We start from the raw sequence: 17005 nt of genomic DNA, 5'->3' as shown, positions 1-17005 counted from the left end.
ACAATCTTTCTCATTAACTTTTCTTTCAAAATCGTTGTCTGAGTTTCTTCAAGTGTAAAATTCTCAGGGAGATTTCTAGCTAGACGAACGATCTCTCTAATAATGCCCTATGGGATTTTCTTTTTCCATCTCATTTTGTTTTCTTTTCGTTGTTCTTCCCCATACAAAAAGGGAACTTGGTTAAAATTAAGGGTGTGCATAGTCCGATCCGATCCGAAAATCCGATCCGATCTCGAATACTTTAGGATTAATTATTTGGTGTGATTTCATCGGGTATAGAATCGGGTAAGAGTCTCAAAAATAGACCCGATCATTATTTCGTGTCGGATCCGGGACATATCTCGGGTCACCCAAAATTGGTCCGGTGGCCCGGTCATCATACACAATAAATATTTTGTATTATTAGTGATAGATGATGGCTATTATTATGTGAAATTTAAGTATTGTAAATCTTAATATTTTGTGTTATTAGTCATTATATATAAGACTATAAGTTAATGTTTTATGTTTAAAATGCATAAGACTTTAGACTAATGCATAATATTGTGTTATTTGTATTGATTTAAATATTTGGTATTATTAGGCAATATTAGTATTGATTATAGTTATGCTTTAATTTTAGACAAGAGTTGGTTCTTGTTATCTTTTTCTAAGTGAATTTTACCATGTCAAATAACGGTTGTAGTATTGGAAATTTGGATATTTCTATATACTAACTTACAAGAAGGTATCAAGATAATATAATGTTAACGGCCCGGTTTTCACCCGGTTTTTACCCGATATAATCATGGCCCGAAAGTATATAGATTTCATCGGATCTAGGATCGAGTTCGGATCTAACAAATAGACCCAATATATATTTCAAGCCGGATCTGGGTCACATCAAACCCAGTTTCATCTGACACATGCACACTCCTAGTCAAAACTCACCTCAATCCCTTGTTGTTCATCAAAGTTAAGGATAGTATCGACATTCGACAACATGGTGCCAAGAAATTTGAGGATTCTTTTGAAGGGTCAATTTAAAAGGTCTTAGAAAGGAATCAAAGTCTGTTCATCGAAGAATTTGTTGTTCTCTACTTCTCTCTCACTCGCTCACCTCACACACATCACACAATGATACATTTGCTATGTTTGTTTGAGGGAAAATGGAAGGAAAGAAAAGGAAGAAAAGAAAATGAGAAGGAAAATGATTATTTTCCATTATTTGGTTGAGGAGAAAAATTAGAGAGGAAAAAATATGGATAGAAAACTAATGTTTCTCTCTCTATTTCCAATACTACCCCTTTACTTTTTTAATATATATTATAATATAGGAGTAAAATTGTCTTTTTATAACATTTCTTTCCTTCTTATTTTCCTTCCATTCAAACACATCTAAAGAAAATAAAAATCCACTCAATTTCTTTCCTTTCCTTTCTTTCCTTTTTATTTCCTTCCTCTCTATTTCTTTCCTTCCAACCAAACATAGCATGTCTCCTCCTTTTTCTTTGACCTCTCTACAACTCTTCTATCCTCACACCCAATAGGACAATCTTTATTAGCTGTCACTATGCCTCTCATCACCATTCCATAGTGGTCCCAAGATTGACGTCATACATCAAAATCGTTCCTAAGATTCTAATTGCACCAATTACGTCTCTAAAATTGAAAAAATTGTACCATAATAGCCCCTGGCCCGTTTTTTGTTAACGATGCGTTGACGTGGCTTAATGACGTGGACCTTTGGTGACAGGTGTCACCTCATGGTTTGACCACGTATAATGGTATAATGACATGTCGGTCAACGACACGTGGCATGTTAACATTGATGGGTATGCCACGTGTCAGATTATGCCACGTATCGCAATGTTATTTGTCCATGTGTCTACTATGTCATCGTTACATGTGCACCAAATTGGTCCATTACTTTGTATCAAATGACTCATTTTAGTTCTTGAAATTGAATGCTGTGTATCAAATTAGTCCCTTCATCAGTTTTTTTTCATTTTTTTTATAAATTTAAAATTCTTAATATTTTTTTATACACTAATTTTAATTATATTTTTTTATTATACATATTTTATAATACATTTTTTAATTAATAATGTTAACTTGTATCATTAGAGAACATGTTAATTAAAACCAAAATTTTATTATTACATCTTGTGTTTATTTATATCTGTTTTAATACTGTTCAAGTCATGGTTACAATAAGTACTTATATTAATTAATAGTATAATATATGAAAAACCCGCCACACTAAGTTATACGAGAAATCAGACATTCTTAAAATAGATGAAAATACTAAATTTATATTAGTTAATAAGTGTCTTATCAAGTAATCCTAAAATATTTATTAAAGTGTTATATATTAAAAACATTGTATTAAGAAATATTATTATACTCTTAACTTACACTATTTATTAAATCAATATCAATATGTCATATAATTCTTTTAATAAAATATTATTAAAAAAATTATATAATTAAAACTAATATTTTAAAAATATTTTATAAAAACACTTGTATTTAAATAACTTGTGAAAATATAAAATTAAAATTAGTGTATTCAAATATATAATGAAAATTTTAAATTTCTAAAAAAATGAGAAAAAACTTATGGAGGGACTAATTTGCTGCACAACATTTAATTTCATGGACTAAAATGAGTCATTTGATGCAAAATAAGGGACCAATTTGGTGCACGTGTAACAATGACATAATAGATGACACGTGGATAAATAACTTTTGTGACACGTGGCATAATCTGATACGTGGAAAAATAGCATCGTGACACGTGACATATTCATCCATGTCAATATGCCACATGTCGTTGACCGACACGTCATTGTACCGTTACACGTGGCCAGACTATGAGGTGACACCTGTCACCAAAGGTCCACGTCAGTGCATCGTTAATAAAAAATGGATCACGGACTACTATGGTGTAATTTTTTCAATCTCAAAAACGTAATTAGTACAATTGAAATCTCAAAGACGATTTTAGTGCATGACATCAATCTCGGAATCACTATGAAAATTTACTCCCGTTCGTCTTCTATTGGTGCTTCTAAGTCAATTACTATTATATGACCGATTGAAGAAATAATTTGACCAATAATTTTGATGGATAAAAATTGAGAAGGTATTTTAGAATGATTGTAGTATTTTGTCTCTGAGACAAATAATCTGTAATCAAAATAAGTAATTTTTTTATACAAAGACCGAAATGAGTATTTACTTCCTAAAAATACTGTGGTTTGTTCACATTTAAAATTCAAGTAAGAATTGAAAAATTGGTCTGGTAAAAAAATAGGTCGGGTCTGGGCCTAAAAACATGCAACCTCACTGAAATCATGACCTCTCCTGTCTAAACTCTGGAGGAGGGTATAGTTGTAATCTTGGATACATTGAGAGTTGAAAGCGTCATGAAAGATGCGAGAGAATGGCGCCAGCACCGATTTGGATCGTTCACTTGCGCACCAACACCTTTCTTCTTCCCAAAGAAAAAGAAACACTGCTCACTCTTCCACTTCCCACTGCCTTGTTTCTTCGTTACTCTTCTGAAACCCTAAACAGCATATCGAGTAGAAAACACAGCAATTTGCAATGTGGAATTGGTTTTGGAAGCAGCCACAGCCACCGCCTCCGGTGGTGCTTGTCCCTCCTCTCTTCGATTTCCCTCCCATCTCTGCTCGCACGAGGTTTTGTGTTATTCTTTCTTTGATTACTATTATATTTACATTGAATAAAATGATCCAAATTAGCGCTCTTAAGATGCATGCCGTATCAAAATTCAATAATTTTTTTAATACAGATTTTTGGATAGATGTTAATTCAGTGGTTCAATGCATAACTAGTTAGCAGTTTTGATTCTGATATAAAATTTTTATATTGAAGGACAAATTTGATTATGTATGTGATCAATTTTGAGCATTTACTTGCTCGATGGTATTAGCATGTATATGAGGTGATTATTGTTGATTGTTGATTGATGATTTATGCCATGCTTTGCTTTTTGTAGGATGTTGGAGACATCCTATAATGTCTTGTTTGGGAAACTCGCTTTGAAATGTCTCTTTGATGATTACTATTACCAAGCGAGACATTTTACCACTAGAATCATGCTCAAGCCCATTGATGATCCTCATGTTGATCTCATTGCAACTGTATCCATCAATTTTATCTTACTTAGAGCTCATTGGTTTCTTTTATTTTTTTTCCATTTTTATTTTTAATATTTTGGTTGGTATATTATTGTTAGTAACTACAATATTACTACTCTTTTTGCTTCAATTTGTTTACTATTTTCAAATTTGTCTTGTGAAGGAAATGCTGAAAGTAAGAAAAAAAAAATGTTCTTACCACGATCCTTTGATATTAGTAGTGTAACTATACTAACTAATGATGAAATTGAAAACATACTCTATGATCTCTACTTTTGTTTTTCTATTCTATCATTTGGTTGAGAAACTTATCAAGTTGGACGAGATGTTAAAATGAATCTATCATGTTATTTGCCCTTAACACAACTAGGTTTCAGGCCCTCTTGATAATAGGACAGAAGAGAACATTACAGGAAATGCGTTATTTCGCTGGCAAAGGTGTTGAATTTGTTTGTAATTTTTATATCTTTTAATTTATCTTGTTTGCATTTTCCCATGCTTTTGCTGAGCTTATTTTGCTTTGTGGGCATGCAGTGATGTTAATGATCCACATACTTTTATAGACCTATATGTGTCCACGATTGATCCGTAAGAAGCTCTATCTTGAACTATAGTCTATAGCAAAGCTCCAGTCCTAATGCTTCCCATCTATATTGGTGTGTTTCTGATTTTATCATATTGAAATGGGGAACTTCCAATTTTGGGCTGTGCTTGCTGTCTCTTCAGGATTTTGCAGATGAGATCGTGTGCTTACTATCCAAAATATGGATTTGGGGCTTTTGGGGTGTTCCCTATGATATTGAAGAAAAGGTATGTTTGATGGTTGCAGGACATATGATAGGTTCTTATTGAGTTTGTAATCAATGATTACAGAATACGTTGTTGACAAAGTTAATAAATTCTTCAGAGTAGGCTCTGACGAAAGTGGCATGATGGGATTGAGATATGGTTCTGGGAATCTATCTTTTGGAGTAACACTTTTGCCTTTTGCCAGTAAGTGACCTGAATTTTAAGTTAATGAGCTTGTTAATCAGATCTGCATGTGATATTTCAGAGAGGCTACAGTTTTCTTTGAAGCCCTTTGTCATAAGCATTTTTTGAATATGGTAGAGATTATTTTCGAGGCCTTTCAACTTTGAAACAGAAGCAGGATAGACTAGGATTTTTCTTTCCAGTTTATTTTTTTCTCCTTCCTTGCTGCTTGGATTCTATGTCGCTGGGAAACTTGGATTAATACTAAGAACTGCACAGTGAATATCTGTCTACTAAATTTGGAAATAATTCTCTGTATAAGGACAGAAGAAATCTACCTGAATATGCCCCCCTTTTTTTTTCCATCATTATTGTTTTTAAATTTTATGGTGTATTTTGAAGGCATTGATTTTTTATTTCGTTATGGAGAAATGATTAAGAACTTTGTTAAGTAACTTCTAAACCTTGCAGCGAAAGATGAACTTCCAAAAACTGCATGGCTGGTAAGCAGGATGGGAAGGATGACTGCTGGGGTTCAGTATGAGCCACAACGTAAGAACTAAACAGATTTTATTCCTTTAGAGAAACTTTGGTATTTACAGAGTTTCATTCCTTTTATGTTGATTCAAAATTAAGTTGGTCATTATAGTTTAAAAGTATAAATATTTATAAAGTATTCTTATAGTTTTTAAGCGATGCCAAATTGTCCTTATTAGTTGGATTTAGATTGAGGTTATATGAATTCAACAGGGATTGTTTCCAATTCAATGATTTAAAATTTATACGGACCATTTTACATAATTTAAATAATATCTTTTGTAAAAAGTTTTATACCTTAAGGACTAAATTGAATTATGGGTGAAACTATAAAAGAACAAATAAGTAATTTAACCTCATCACTTACTAGTCCTTTGATTACTCTAATTTTATTTTGTTTTAATTTTTTTCCTTTTTGTGTGGTGAATATGTAGAACTTATCCTTTTGTTATTGCATCAATATTATATTCCATATGATTTGCATGATTAACACAGTTGTGCTGAGGTTTTCTCTATATTTAGAATATAACCTCACCTGTGCTGCACATGCATTTAAGACTGTTTACATGAAGAATGGAGTGATATGTAGAAAGCAGTCTACATAGAGCTTAGAGTTAGTCACAGTGGGGCAGAGGGAGTTGAAAAAGTTGGACTAATGTCTTGTTATTAAGCAGGTTTTGAAATTTAGATATTTTGGATGGACGGTTAAAGAAAACTAAAATAATATTTTGAGCATAATTTATCTAACATGTGATATGCATGTATGGAGAATGAAATTTATTCAATTTATATGTATTACCTTGTTTTATCATAAATTTACGTATGCACTACCTTCTGGGGCTGCTTTTTCAGAGGGAAACGCAAAACTCTCTAATTTGATGAACTGGAGTTGTGCCATGAGCTATGGTGTTGGATCAGGGAGCCCCTTGAGTCCATCCTTCAATTTTGGTCTTGAGCTTGTCAAAAGCACTCAGGTATGTTTGACATTGTAAACTTGGTTAGTATTTTGCATCATTCTATTCTTTGCTGTGTAATAACATGAAATGTTTTCCACTTAAAATTGAAAGTTGTGATTTGAGTGACTGACAATTTAATATCATTTAAAAAGTTTATCAATCATAACTTTGAAGTCAATATCAAATTTTGTATCAATATGCCGAATGATGTGCTTTTGATACGCGGGTGTGATTTAAACTTTAAACCAATGTAGTGCATCTAGCCATCAAGGCATCTTTCTGCCTTAACATGTTTGCTGCATAGTTCTGGTTAATATTTGTGAAACATTTACTGAAATTTTGAAGTCTAAACAATCTGCAGTTTGTTGCCTCTTTCTATCAACATATGGTTGTCCAAAGACGGGTATGTTTCTTCCTCTCTTCTCTCTCTCTCTCCCTCCCCATATTAGTCACTTCGTTTTTCCTTTTCTGCAAACATTTCAAATACTACGATATGCTAAAAAATTTATGCAAAAAAATTACAAAATGGACTAAAAAATGAATTTCACAGAAATATATAAATAATCTGTTGGACTTGTTTAATTGACCACAAATTTGTTATATTTAATTTTTTTTTATTTGGATAAATATAAAGCAACTAATTATGTTGTGTAGTACATTTGTCTGAAGATTTACAAAATTTTATTTCCGCATTAATATAAAAGGGTGAGTCTTGACACAATGATAAGTTTGCTACCTTGTGATCTCGAGGTCACAGGTAAAATCATGGAAGTAGCCTCATTTTTTGTGTGGTAAGGTGCCAAATTGCATTGTATATTATCTTGGGATACAAATGTGTCTAAAGTTTTCATAAGTTGCTGAGTTTGGCGTCACTGCAAGATATTGGCCTGTATATATTTTGGGTGCAGTTTCCTTGACTTGCAATTAGATAGAGTTTACCTTTGTGCTGAAAAATTTCATCCATGATTACTAATTCTTGTTAAAAGTTTACCCTTGTTAATGTTATTGAGGTTTTACTAAAAAATCTGAGTTGTAGTAATTGGTAAATTGATGGATTTAAGTTCTTGTTGAATCAGAATAAATCATACTTTGAAAGTCATATACTTGAACTGAACAGGTGAAAAATCCATTAGAACAGAATTCAGTTGTTGGAATTACAAACTACATTGATTTTGGGTTTGAGCTACAAACAAGGTATTATTTTTGGCTTAACAAGTATATTCAAAGCTTTTATACATGTGTGCTAATGTGGTGAAATCTTTTTTATTTTATTTTTTTGGTGTAAAGTGTTGATGATGCAATAGCAGCAAACAATATCTCCGACTCCACTTTTCAAATTGGTGCATCCTGGCAAGCTAATAAAAACTTCTTGCTGAAGGTAAAACAATATGCAATGTTACATAATTTTCTTTTGAGTAAATAGAAATCACTCAAGTATTTTTTGTCTCATATTTTCAGGCAAAAGTTGGACCTAGTAGCTCATCACTGGCACTTGCATTCAAGTCATGGTGGAAACCTTCTTTCACTTTCAGCATTTCAGGTGCCTATAGTGGGATTTTTCTGTTCAATCATGCTTATTTTCCCGTTGCATGTGTGCTTTATTGGATATGGGGTAACAGAATCTGATGCGGTGACACTGACATTTCTATCCTAATGATTTGCTTTGTATTTATACTCTACTTATCCCAGCCCTGTCATAAACGTTGTTTAGGCTGACATAGATAGTCATATTACAATATTTAATTTAAATTTAATACCTCTTAAAATATTTAATATAAATTAAACTGGTATGTTAGTCTAGACTATAATTATTATTTAACCGTTTGTTATATTTTCAAACATTTTGACATGATCATCTGTGCCCTAAAAGTATTGATTTAGACTTAGATCATAGGCCAATTGGTGGCAATCGAAACTACGAAAGTAATTCTTTTCACCGTTTATTTTGGGTTGGGGGAGGGTCCTTGTTTGCTAATTTTCTTGTGAGGAAATTGTCATCCTTGTATAGTTGTATTGAATTTGAAGTGCTGAGGACGTCCTCTTCTTTTTTTTCCCCCCCGCAGCCACAAGGGATCGTGCTGATGGTAAAGTACAATTCGGGTTTGGTATTCAAAGTGAAAGTCTTCGAGAAGCCAGGTTACTTTCTTTGCAAAATTTGATTTTTTTTTCAATTCAGTTAAATTATCTGCTAATAAAGTATCACTTTTAGTAGACATGCTGGTTTTCTGTTATAAAAATGAGAATTCCTTTCAGCTTTTTGCTTCAATTTCTAAAATTGTACCTTACAGTGGTAAACTTGTACATGTACTTGCACTTTGTTTCACTTGTTTGCAGTTATCAAAGAGCTGATCCTAATTTTGTAATGCTCACTCCAAGCAAGGAGCACCTTGCAGAGGGCATTGTCTGGGAAACAGGGAAGCGACCTATGCTACAATCTGACATAAATGCTGGGCATTTTGATGGCTTGCCAAGAGAAATGAGACCTCTTGATAAATTTTTGTAACTTCTTTTCCTGTTGGCGATAATGTAGAGATTAAGTGTAACAGGTGAATATGCTTTCATAAAGAATGTAGTGTAGAGTCACCGCATTCAACCAATGAGTACCGAGTAGAATGTTAATATGAGATTTTGCAGTTTATGGTACGGATTTTTGCGACTCATTTTTTTTAGTAATGGACGAAGTTGTGTAATAATTTGTTACGGAGAGGTGATGTGTTTTAATCTAATATGAAGGTGTATTTTTTTTTTTAATTGAAATTGCCAAATCGGAGTCCAGATTTACATGAGGCAATATTTGAACGTGGGTTCGAGAAGTAGGAGACACAAATCGGAGATTCCAATTTGTAGGGGGTAAAATTTTTTTAAATTTTCTTCCAATGGCAAATTGGTCGGTCAGTTTATTGAAAAAAAAATTAATTCAAAAATATGAGATTGGTAGGTTAGATATATGAAATTGGTGGGTTAGATATATGAAATTTAAAAAATTATAAATTCAAAAATATCAATTTTGAAGATCAAATTTGTTAGTCTTATGTATAGCTTCACCTGGTCAATTGTACATAGTGCATTTTAAGCGTGGCAAGCATCTGTCCCGTTTCGTTGAAAGTCCGTTTTGCCCTGTCTAATGAGGCAGTCCTAAAATTTCACTCCCATCCCGTCTAACTGCGGGCTGGTGGGATAAATCCGTCAATTTTTTTTCTTATTAATTATTAAATAATATATATAATTTTACAATTATTTTAATAAATTTATAATTTCTAAAAGCATAAAAATTATAATTTTTATATTCACAAACATTAAAGTCTTTGTAAATATAAATATTTAATAAATATAATTATAAACCAAGTTTTCATCCAAAACATAATTATAAATAGTCTCCAAAGCAAAATAAACGTAATCCAAAACATAATTATAAATATTGTCTCCAAAGCAAAACAAACATAATTCAAAACATTCCATTTTCATTTTTATTCTCTTGTAAATTAGGTTGGATAAAGTTGGATTTTGGCAAAAAAATTGCAAAAAATCCCTTGCCAATAAAACACTAAGCCCGACAGGAAAACCTGTCCCGCCCTGCCAAAGCCCGTGGTTTAAGCGGTGCGGATTAGGCGGCCTTTTGCTATTTGACAGTCCCAATTTTTCAGTTTGATCCGCCTTTTTTGGCGGGTTACGCGAGTCGACCCGCTGGGTTTAGCCCCGTTTGCCACCCCTAGTTCATCTTCTTCCCCTCAACTACTTTGTTATTTTCCAACTTCTACTAATAGTGTAAGAATGAGTGACAGTGAGTAAAAAAAAATAGAGAGTTATGTTAAAAATATATTATAATAGTTAGATTTTATTACAAACAGGTGACAGAGTGAAATTTATATGTGAGAATCCGTCTGATGTTGTTCCTTTCACATTATCATTTGAAGAATTAAAATGTGTGATTTGTGAAAAGATAGATTCTTAAATATCAAAGATGGTATCAGGTATTTTGTATAGGCATCCTATATCAGTGTTTGTTGGCTTTGTTTATTTTCAAACAAAGTATGTCACCGACGAAGCAAGCATGCAAGACATGTTTTCAATCTATTATGAAACTAGATCACAAGTGTCATTTATCGAACTGTACATTAGGTTCGAACAATCTGAAGTTGATTGAAATATTGAATGGAGAGACTACAACAGTGACAGCGAGAAGGAATTTGAAATCAACTACGAGGTTGTTGATTGAAATGAAGACCACGATCAAGCTTATGGCACTATGGAAGCAGATGTGGCAGAGGTAGCAAATGAGCTAGCAATTCAACATCCGTTTGAGAAACTATTTTTCATACGTGCGTTGGATTTGAAAGCTATGTTATACACTAGAATTTCCTGAATACTTGAATGCAGGTATGTGATTTGGATAATTAACTTCTTTATATAGTTAGTCAATGACTTTGTAGTTTAAAATAAAATTGGTATTATTAGATGTATAAAATTAGTATCAAAATATTTGCATTTCTTTATTTATTTATGTGTAGTAATGTCATTTATAAATCATATATTTTTTATTCTATTTATATATATTTATATAAATTATAATTTATGTAAATTTATAATTTTTATATTATATGTTTTAATTATATTTTTATTTATAAATTATATATTTATTTATTTGTTACTTTTATGTTGTATAATCATTTAATTACTTACGGTGTTGAGTTGATATGAGGTAATAAATAATGTCAACTAGATAATATTTGTCATTTTTGTATTTATAAATCATTTAATTAAATAATATTTAAGTGTTTATACGATTTTTATATGTAGTTTAAAATTATCCTTCCATTGTGGTAGATGATGAATTCGTTGTGAAAATGGAGTTCAGTACTAGAGAATCTGTAATTGTAACAATCAAATATTACACCATTCGCAAAGGCGTAGGCTATTGGGTGTATGAATCTGAACTCCTGACATTCTATACTAAGTGTACATAGTATGGCAGAATGTGTGATTGATTGATCAGATTTAGCATGATATGATCCACAATATTGTTAGGTGATAAGGAGGTACAATGACAGTTGATGAGCGGATATTTTATACGCTTTTTGACATCATTTTTATATAGTTTTCATCATATTTTGTTTAAGTTTTATTATATTTTCATAGGTTTTAGTGCTAAATTCATATTTTTGGATTCTACTTTGAGTTTGTGTGTTTTATGATGATTTCAGATATTTTCTAGCTGAAATTGAGGAGCTTTGGAAAAAGTCTGATTCAGAGACAGAGAAAGGACTGTAGATGCTGTTAGGATCTGACCTCCATGCACTCGAAGAAGCATTTCTAGAGCTACAGAAGTCTAAATGGCACGCTCTCAACGGCTATGGAAAGCTAATATCCAGGAATTTCCAGAAATATATAATAATTAGCTTTCTTACCCTAAACTAGAGCCATTATTTCTCAAAATCATTCCAAACTGGATTCCATCACAATTGTAGAAGCAATGAAACTCTTGATAAAGGCTGACCCATCTATAAAGGTGAAATATGTCATTGCTGAAGTTTAGTAGAAGTTTAATTACACTATAAGTTATCGCAAGGCATGGTTAGCAAAACAAAAGTCAGTGAAAAAAATCTTCAGTAGTTGGGAAGCTTCTTATGAAGTGTTGTCCAGATTCTTTGAAGCCATGTATCACAAGGAGCCATCAACAGCCATCCATATTGAAACCATGCCTGTATACTAGAGGGATAACCTAGTTTCTGATATCCAGGTGTTACATTGAGTCTTCTGGAATTATTACCCTTGCATTAGAGCATTCAGACACTGCAAACTAGTTGTACATGTAGACGAGACTCACTTGTATGGAAAATATAAGGGTTGTTTGTTGGTTCTAGTTTCACAGGATGATAACAACAATATTGTGCCTATTACATTTGCCATTGTGGAGGGAAGACTTATGATGCATGACACTTTTTTCTCAGTAACTTGCGACAACATGTGGTGACACAGGATGGTGTGGGTCTCATCTCTGATCGAAACGGTTTGGTTAGATCAATCGTTGCTCGCAATAGAGCTTGGTTGCCTCTAAAAGCTTTTCGCATGTTTTGCATTAGGCATATAGAGTCCAACTTCTTGAGAAAATTTAAGGCACCGCATCTCCAAAAGCTTATCGTCAACATAGATAAATAAAAAAACACTAAAATTTTTAATTGTTATAGTTGTCTGTATTGTGATCATTATTTGTATTTAGTAATTGTATGTTTTTTTTCTTATTATAAGATATTCTAGAACAGTAGAAGAACATGCTCATTTCCAGCATTTACGCGAGCAAAGTGAGGCTTACACAAAGTGGCTGGATGAGATTTCTCGCGAACAATATGCTTTGGCATTTGATGGTGGATACCGATGGGTCATATGACCATAAATTTGATCGAGTGCATCAATTCAGTTTTGAAGGGAGCGTGCAATCTCCCCATCACTGCACTTGTGAAGGCAACATTTTATTCACGAGGAAAAAAGATTGAGACTGAGGCTTGAATTAATGTTGGACATGTGTTCTCTGAGCTTGTGACTTCCAAATTTCATGCAAATTAGCGCGCAACGGAAAACATTCAAGTTAATTGTTTCGACAGGCAGAATAAAGTCTTTGAGATGCCCAGTGGTGTAGAGTATGTGGTAGATCTACGTCAGCGACAATGTGATTGTGGTGAATTCCAGGTGGATCGGATTCTATGTCGCCATATCTTTGCTTTTTGTGCAAATCAACTCCTGGATTGGTAGGTGTTCGTTCATGAGGTTTACAAGATAGACCAAGTCTGAAGGGTATATAAAGCTAGATTTAGCCCACTCGAAAATCCCACAACATGGTCTATGTATCACAGACATCGGTTTGTACTAAATCTATTCCTCAAACGAGTGAGCAAAGGATGATTTAAGATAACTCGCTTCTTAAATGTGATGGATACGCGAATGATACGTGGTCTAAGGCATTGTAGCCAATGTGGGATTGAGGGCCACAACTGTAGTGGATGCTGTCAAAATGGTAGTTCAAGTGGAGGTGCTGCACAAAATACCTGAGGTGTATGATTTTGTCTTGTTTCATTAGTAGTGTTGTCCTATCATGTTTGAACTTTTTTTTGAAACATATCGTATATTGAGTTTATGTCATGCATAATTGATAATGCATCATTGATATAAAAATTCAATATCAAACTACATGTCATCGATTATAAAAAATGTAGTCACACACTACTTTTTAATTGCCCACTTCAGCTCTTTGCAACAATTTTTGCACTTTTTTGCAACATTGTTGAATATGGATATGGTGAATCTGTTTGCACTATAGCGTGGAGGATCAAATCTAGAATTGTATCATTTGCCTCGAGTAGATGGAGTTGAGTGGTCACTTGTGGCTGCACCGGTACCACCTACATGAAATATAAAAACATATATATCAACCGAATAATAAAATACTACACAATAGAATATAAAATTTCAACCTAAGAACAAAATACAATTAACTTTAAAGATTTATGTAAACACAAGTACAATACCTGTACTAGCCCAGGGTCATCACCACGGTCATCATCGTCATCAACATCATCATGAGATGTATCAACCCCTCAACCCCCGTCACTCCTACTTGAATCAACAGATAGTTTGCCTCTAGAGTTTTATGAGGTAGTACGACACCAAAATCTCGAATCCAATGACCTCCTTCCTCGGAGAATCACACTTAGGCGCGTTGATGTGGGTGGGAGGACTTTGCTCTAGTTACACAATTGTGATTGGCCCAAATTTGTTGCCATGAATCAAAGCAGTTGGTTAAATGATGCTGGGTCCCCTATTGCACATGTGATACTCCTCAATACTGTTGATGCAGAGAAAATGATGGTGTAAAAGGCGATGTGGAATAGGTCTAAGGAACATATAGAATTGAAAACTGTTGAGGTGGCTCTTGTAGTGGTAGTGACTATTGGGGTTGTTGCAGCTGTGGCGGTGGCTGCAGCACTCGCTGGGGTGGCTGATCGCCACAACATGTCCCTCCTGATATTTTTTTTTTTTTTGCAAGACAAGACTAGACAAGTGCAAGTGATAGCCATATTTCGTGTGATACCAATACATGTAAAGGTTCAATGGATGCTACAAAGGCATAGGATTCTTAGCTAGGACATGTTTGTATCGGTTAGTCCGTTGCATTATCCAAAACAAGTGTTTGATAAACCAATCAAAGTTTTTAGGTCAGGTTAGAACCTCACCATGTTAGCCATCCAGAGACCTCTCCTGATATTAGGACACTCTGCATAAAACCAAATTGTCTCTTGCTCCTATTAGTTGCATGCCACTCAAGAGTCTCGAATGATATCAATGGTACTGTTGCGCTTCAAACCAGTGAATGATGACATATATCTTTTGGGATGACGTCTGGCTCTATTTGATTAATACTGTAAGCTTCCCAAACAAACTGAACGGATACAAAACATAGGATTATTAACCAAATAATATGAAAGTTCAACATACATGGATATCATATCGAGATTATTTTATATTGTTTTATGAGAACATATATGGCCTTCCCCTACCTTATCTAACAATTCTGTAAAATGAGCAACAGTATGAATTTTATATAACCGATTAGCACGCTCCCAGTTACGCCATCTGACGTTATTTTTTAATTAGTAAACATTTTTATTAGACATTAAATACAAAAGGAAATACAGTGTAAAATTATTAACAATTAATGTTACCAGTTAGCAAGTGGAAAATGTCGCAGGACACTAGGAATCGGGATAAGAAATGGCATACGAATCCAAGTCCAGATATATAACGATGTTAGTGGACTGTCAATCTCCTGACAGTCAAAGCGAGATGTGCTACACAATGCTTTTTACAAGTGTGCTAAGGATGCTGGTCCCCAGATGATTTCGTGAATCTGAGAAAAATTATGAAGCAGCGGCATAAATTTTTAGTGAATTGCTGACCCAGACTTATCAGCAAATAATATTGACCCAAACAACAACAAGATATGACACTTCACATACCTCTCAATGGCAAATCGATCATTCAAAAGTAATCCAGTTTTCACATTTCTAATCCTGTTCAATTTAATATAACTTCCTCTACAATCATTAGTCCTAAGAGCAACCCCAAACTAATGCATGCATCTGGCTTCCATGACCTCGTGATTAGTCATGGTTACTTCTGTCACAGGAAGACCATCTATCGAAATGTTTAGGATTAGAGTCATATCTTCGAATGTCACAGCACATTCACCAGTTGAAAGATGAAAGGTACGAGTTTTTAGGTGCCATCTCTCAACTAAAGCTGTTACAAAGGCCACTGACCTTGGATCACTCCAATGTGAAACACATGATAAAATCCAGTGACCTGCAAAAGAGGCTCGACTATTGAATTATATATATCTGATGGATTCATGTGAATACACCTCAAACTTCGTGTATCCTACAAATAATGGACAAATATTAACTCACAATTCTAATTTATATTCTCATACAATCTAAAATAATTAATCAAATTATCTACAAACGCTAAATTAAACTCTATTAACATTGCTTGATTAAATTGTTATGGCACTGACACTGAACAAAAACTACCAAAGATCCCAATATCAAATATTATTAGTAAAATTAACCAACAAACTAAATTCTAATTTCCATCCTAGTCTAACAAATATAATTAATAAAGCTATAAAATAAATCTAATTTTTATTAAGATACTAATTGTTATCACTAACATAAACTAACCAGTTGTATAACTAATATTTGTCAACACACAATATAATATATTCTAATACTACCATTTAATTACTATAAACAACATTAAATCATAAATATTATTTTATATTCATACTAAAAAAATTAGAAAAATTACTTACATAATTAGGTTAACTAAGATAATTAACAATATGAAATTTAAGATAATCAACTTCTTTAATTTTTTGCTTCTTAGGCATTTTGTGGTTTGGCTGAATTAAAAAATTTGGTTGCTAGTGGTGCATAGAGTATAAAGGTAGTTGAGAAAGTGTTGAAATGTTGAGAGTGAAGAAGTGAGGGAGGGAAGAAAGAAAGGAGACTTGCACCCTACGCGACCCAGCCGCATGCGCGACACTTCTACAATGGTGTGCAAATCTAAGGTCCAGAATTGCGGAACACCTCCTCACTGTCCGATTTCATCAGATTCAATCCTGTGCATCCAATTAGTCAAGGTGACAAATTTGAGGCTCATATTTGTGAAGATGATTCTATTTGTCTGATCTCCATCATTTTAAATAGCCGTCCGATTGATGCATGCATTTTTTCGTCAAACGCAAATATAAAAGTTTGATTTGCTCGGAATAATAACCCTCTGATTTGTAGCGAGTTAAATTTAACCCTCTAATTTGTTCTTCGTCATCTTTCATACACA

General features: G+C 33.3%; 1 protein-coding gene across 1 annotated transcript; it reads left to right on the top strand.

Moving 5' to 3' along the window:
• The first annotated feature begins 3358 nt into the window (after positions 1-3358).
• LOC130979544 (uncharacterized) lies at positions 3359-9343 on the top strand. Its single transcript, XM_057903006.1, has 14 exons — positions 3359-3686; positions 4007-4151; positions 4519-4586; positions 4683-4736; positions 4875-4958; positions 5056-5141; positions 5592-5672; positions 6510-6631; positions 6975-7016; positions 7731-7807; positions 7901-7991; positions 8072-8153; positions 8677-8749; positions 8948-9343. The coding sequence occupies exons 1-14, from the start codon at positions 3592-3594 to the stop codon at positions 9114-9116; spliced, it is 1269 nt and encodes a 422-aa protein (XP_057758989.1). The 5' UTR covers positions 3359-3591; the 3' UTR covers positions 9117-9343.
• Positions 9344-17005: the final 7662 nt, after the last annotated feature.

This window comes from Arachis stenosperma, chromosome 5, assembly GCF_014773155.1.
Source record: "Arachis stenosperma cultivar V10309 chromosome 5, arast.V10309.gnm1.PFL2, whole genome shotgun sequence".
NCBI lineage: Eukaryota > Viridiplantae > Streptophyta > Magnoliopsida > Fabales > Fabaceae > Arachis > Arachis stenosperma.
Note: the sequence above shows the minus strand (reverse complement) of the source record. Positions and strands in the feature narration are given on the sequence as shown.

Coding starts and splice junctions, on each gene's coding strand:
- LOC130979544 (XM_057903006.1), top strand. CDS start 3,592: ATGTGGAATTGGTTTTGGAAGCAGCCACAGCCACCGCCTCCGGTGGTG. Junction 7,808..7,900: donor GGGTTTGAGCTACAAACAAG/GTATTATTTTTG, acceptor TTTGGTGTAAAG/TGTTGATGATGCAATAGCAG. Junction 7,992..8,071: donor ATAAAAACTTCTTGCTGAAG/GTAAAACAATAT, acceptor TCATATTTTCAG/GCAAAAGTTGGACCTAGTAG.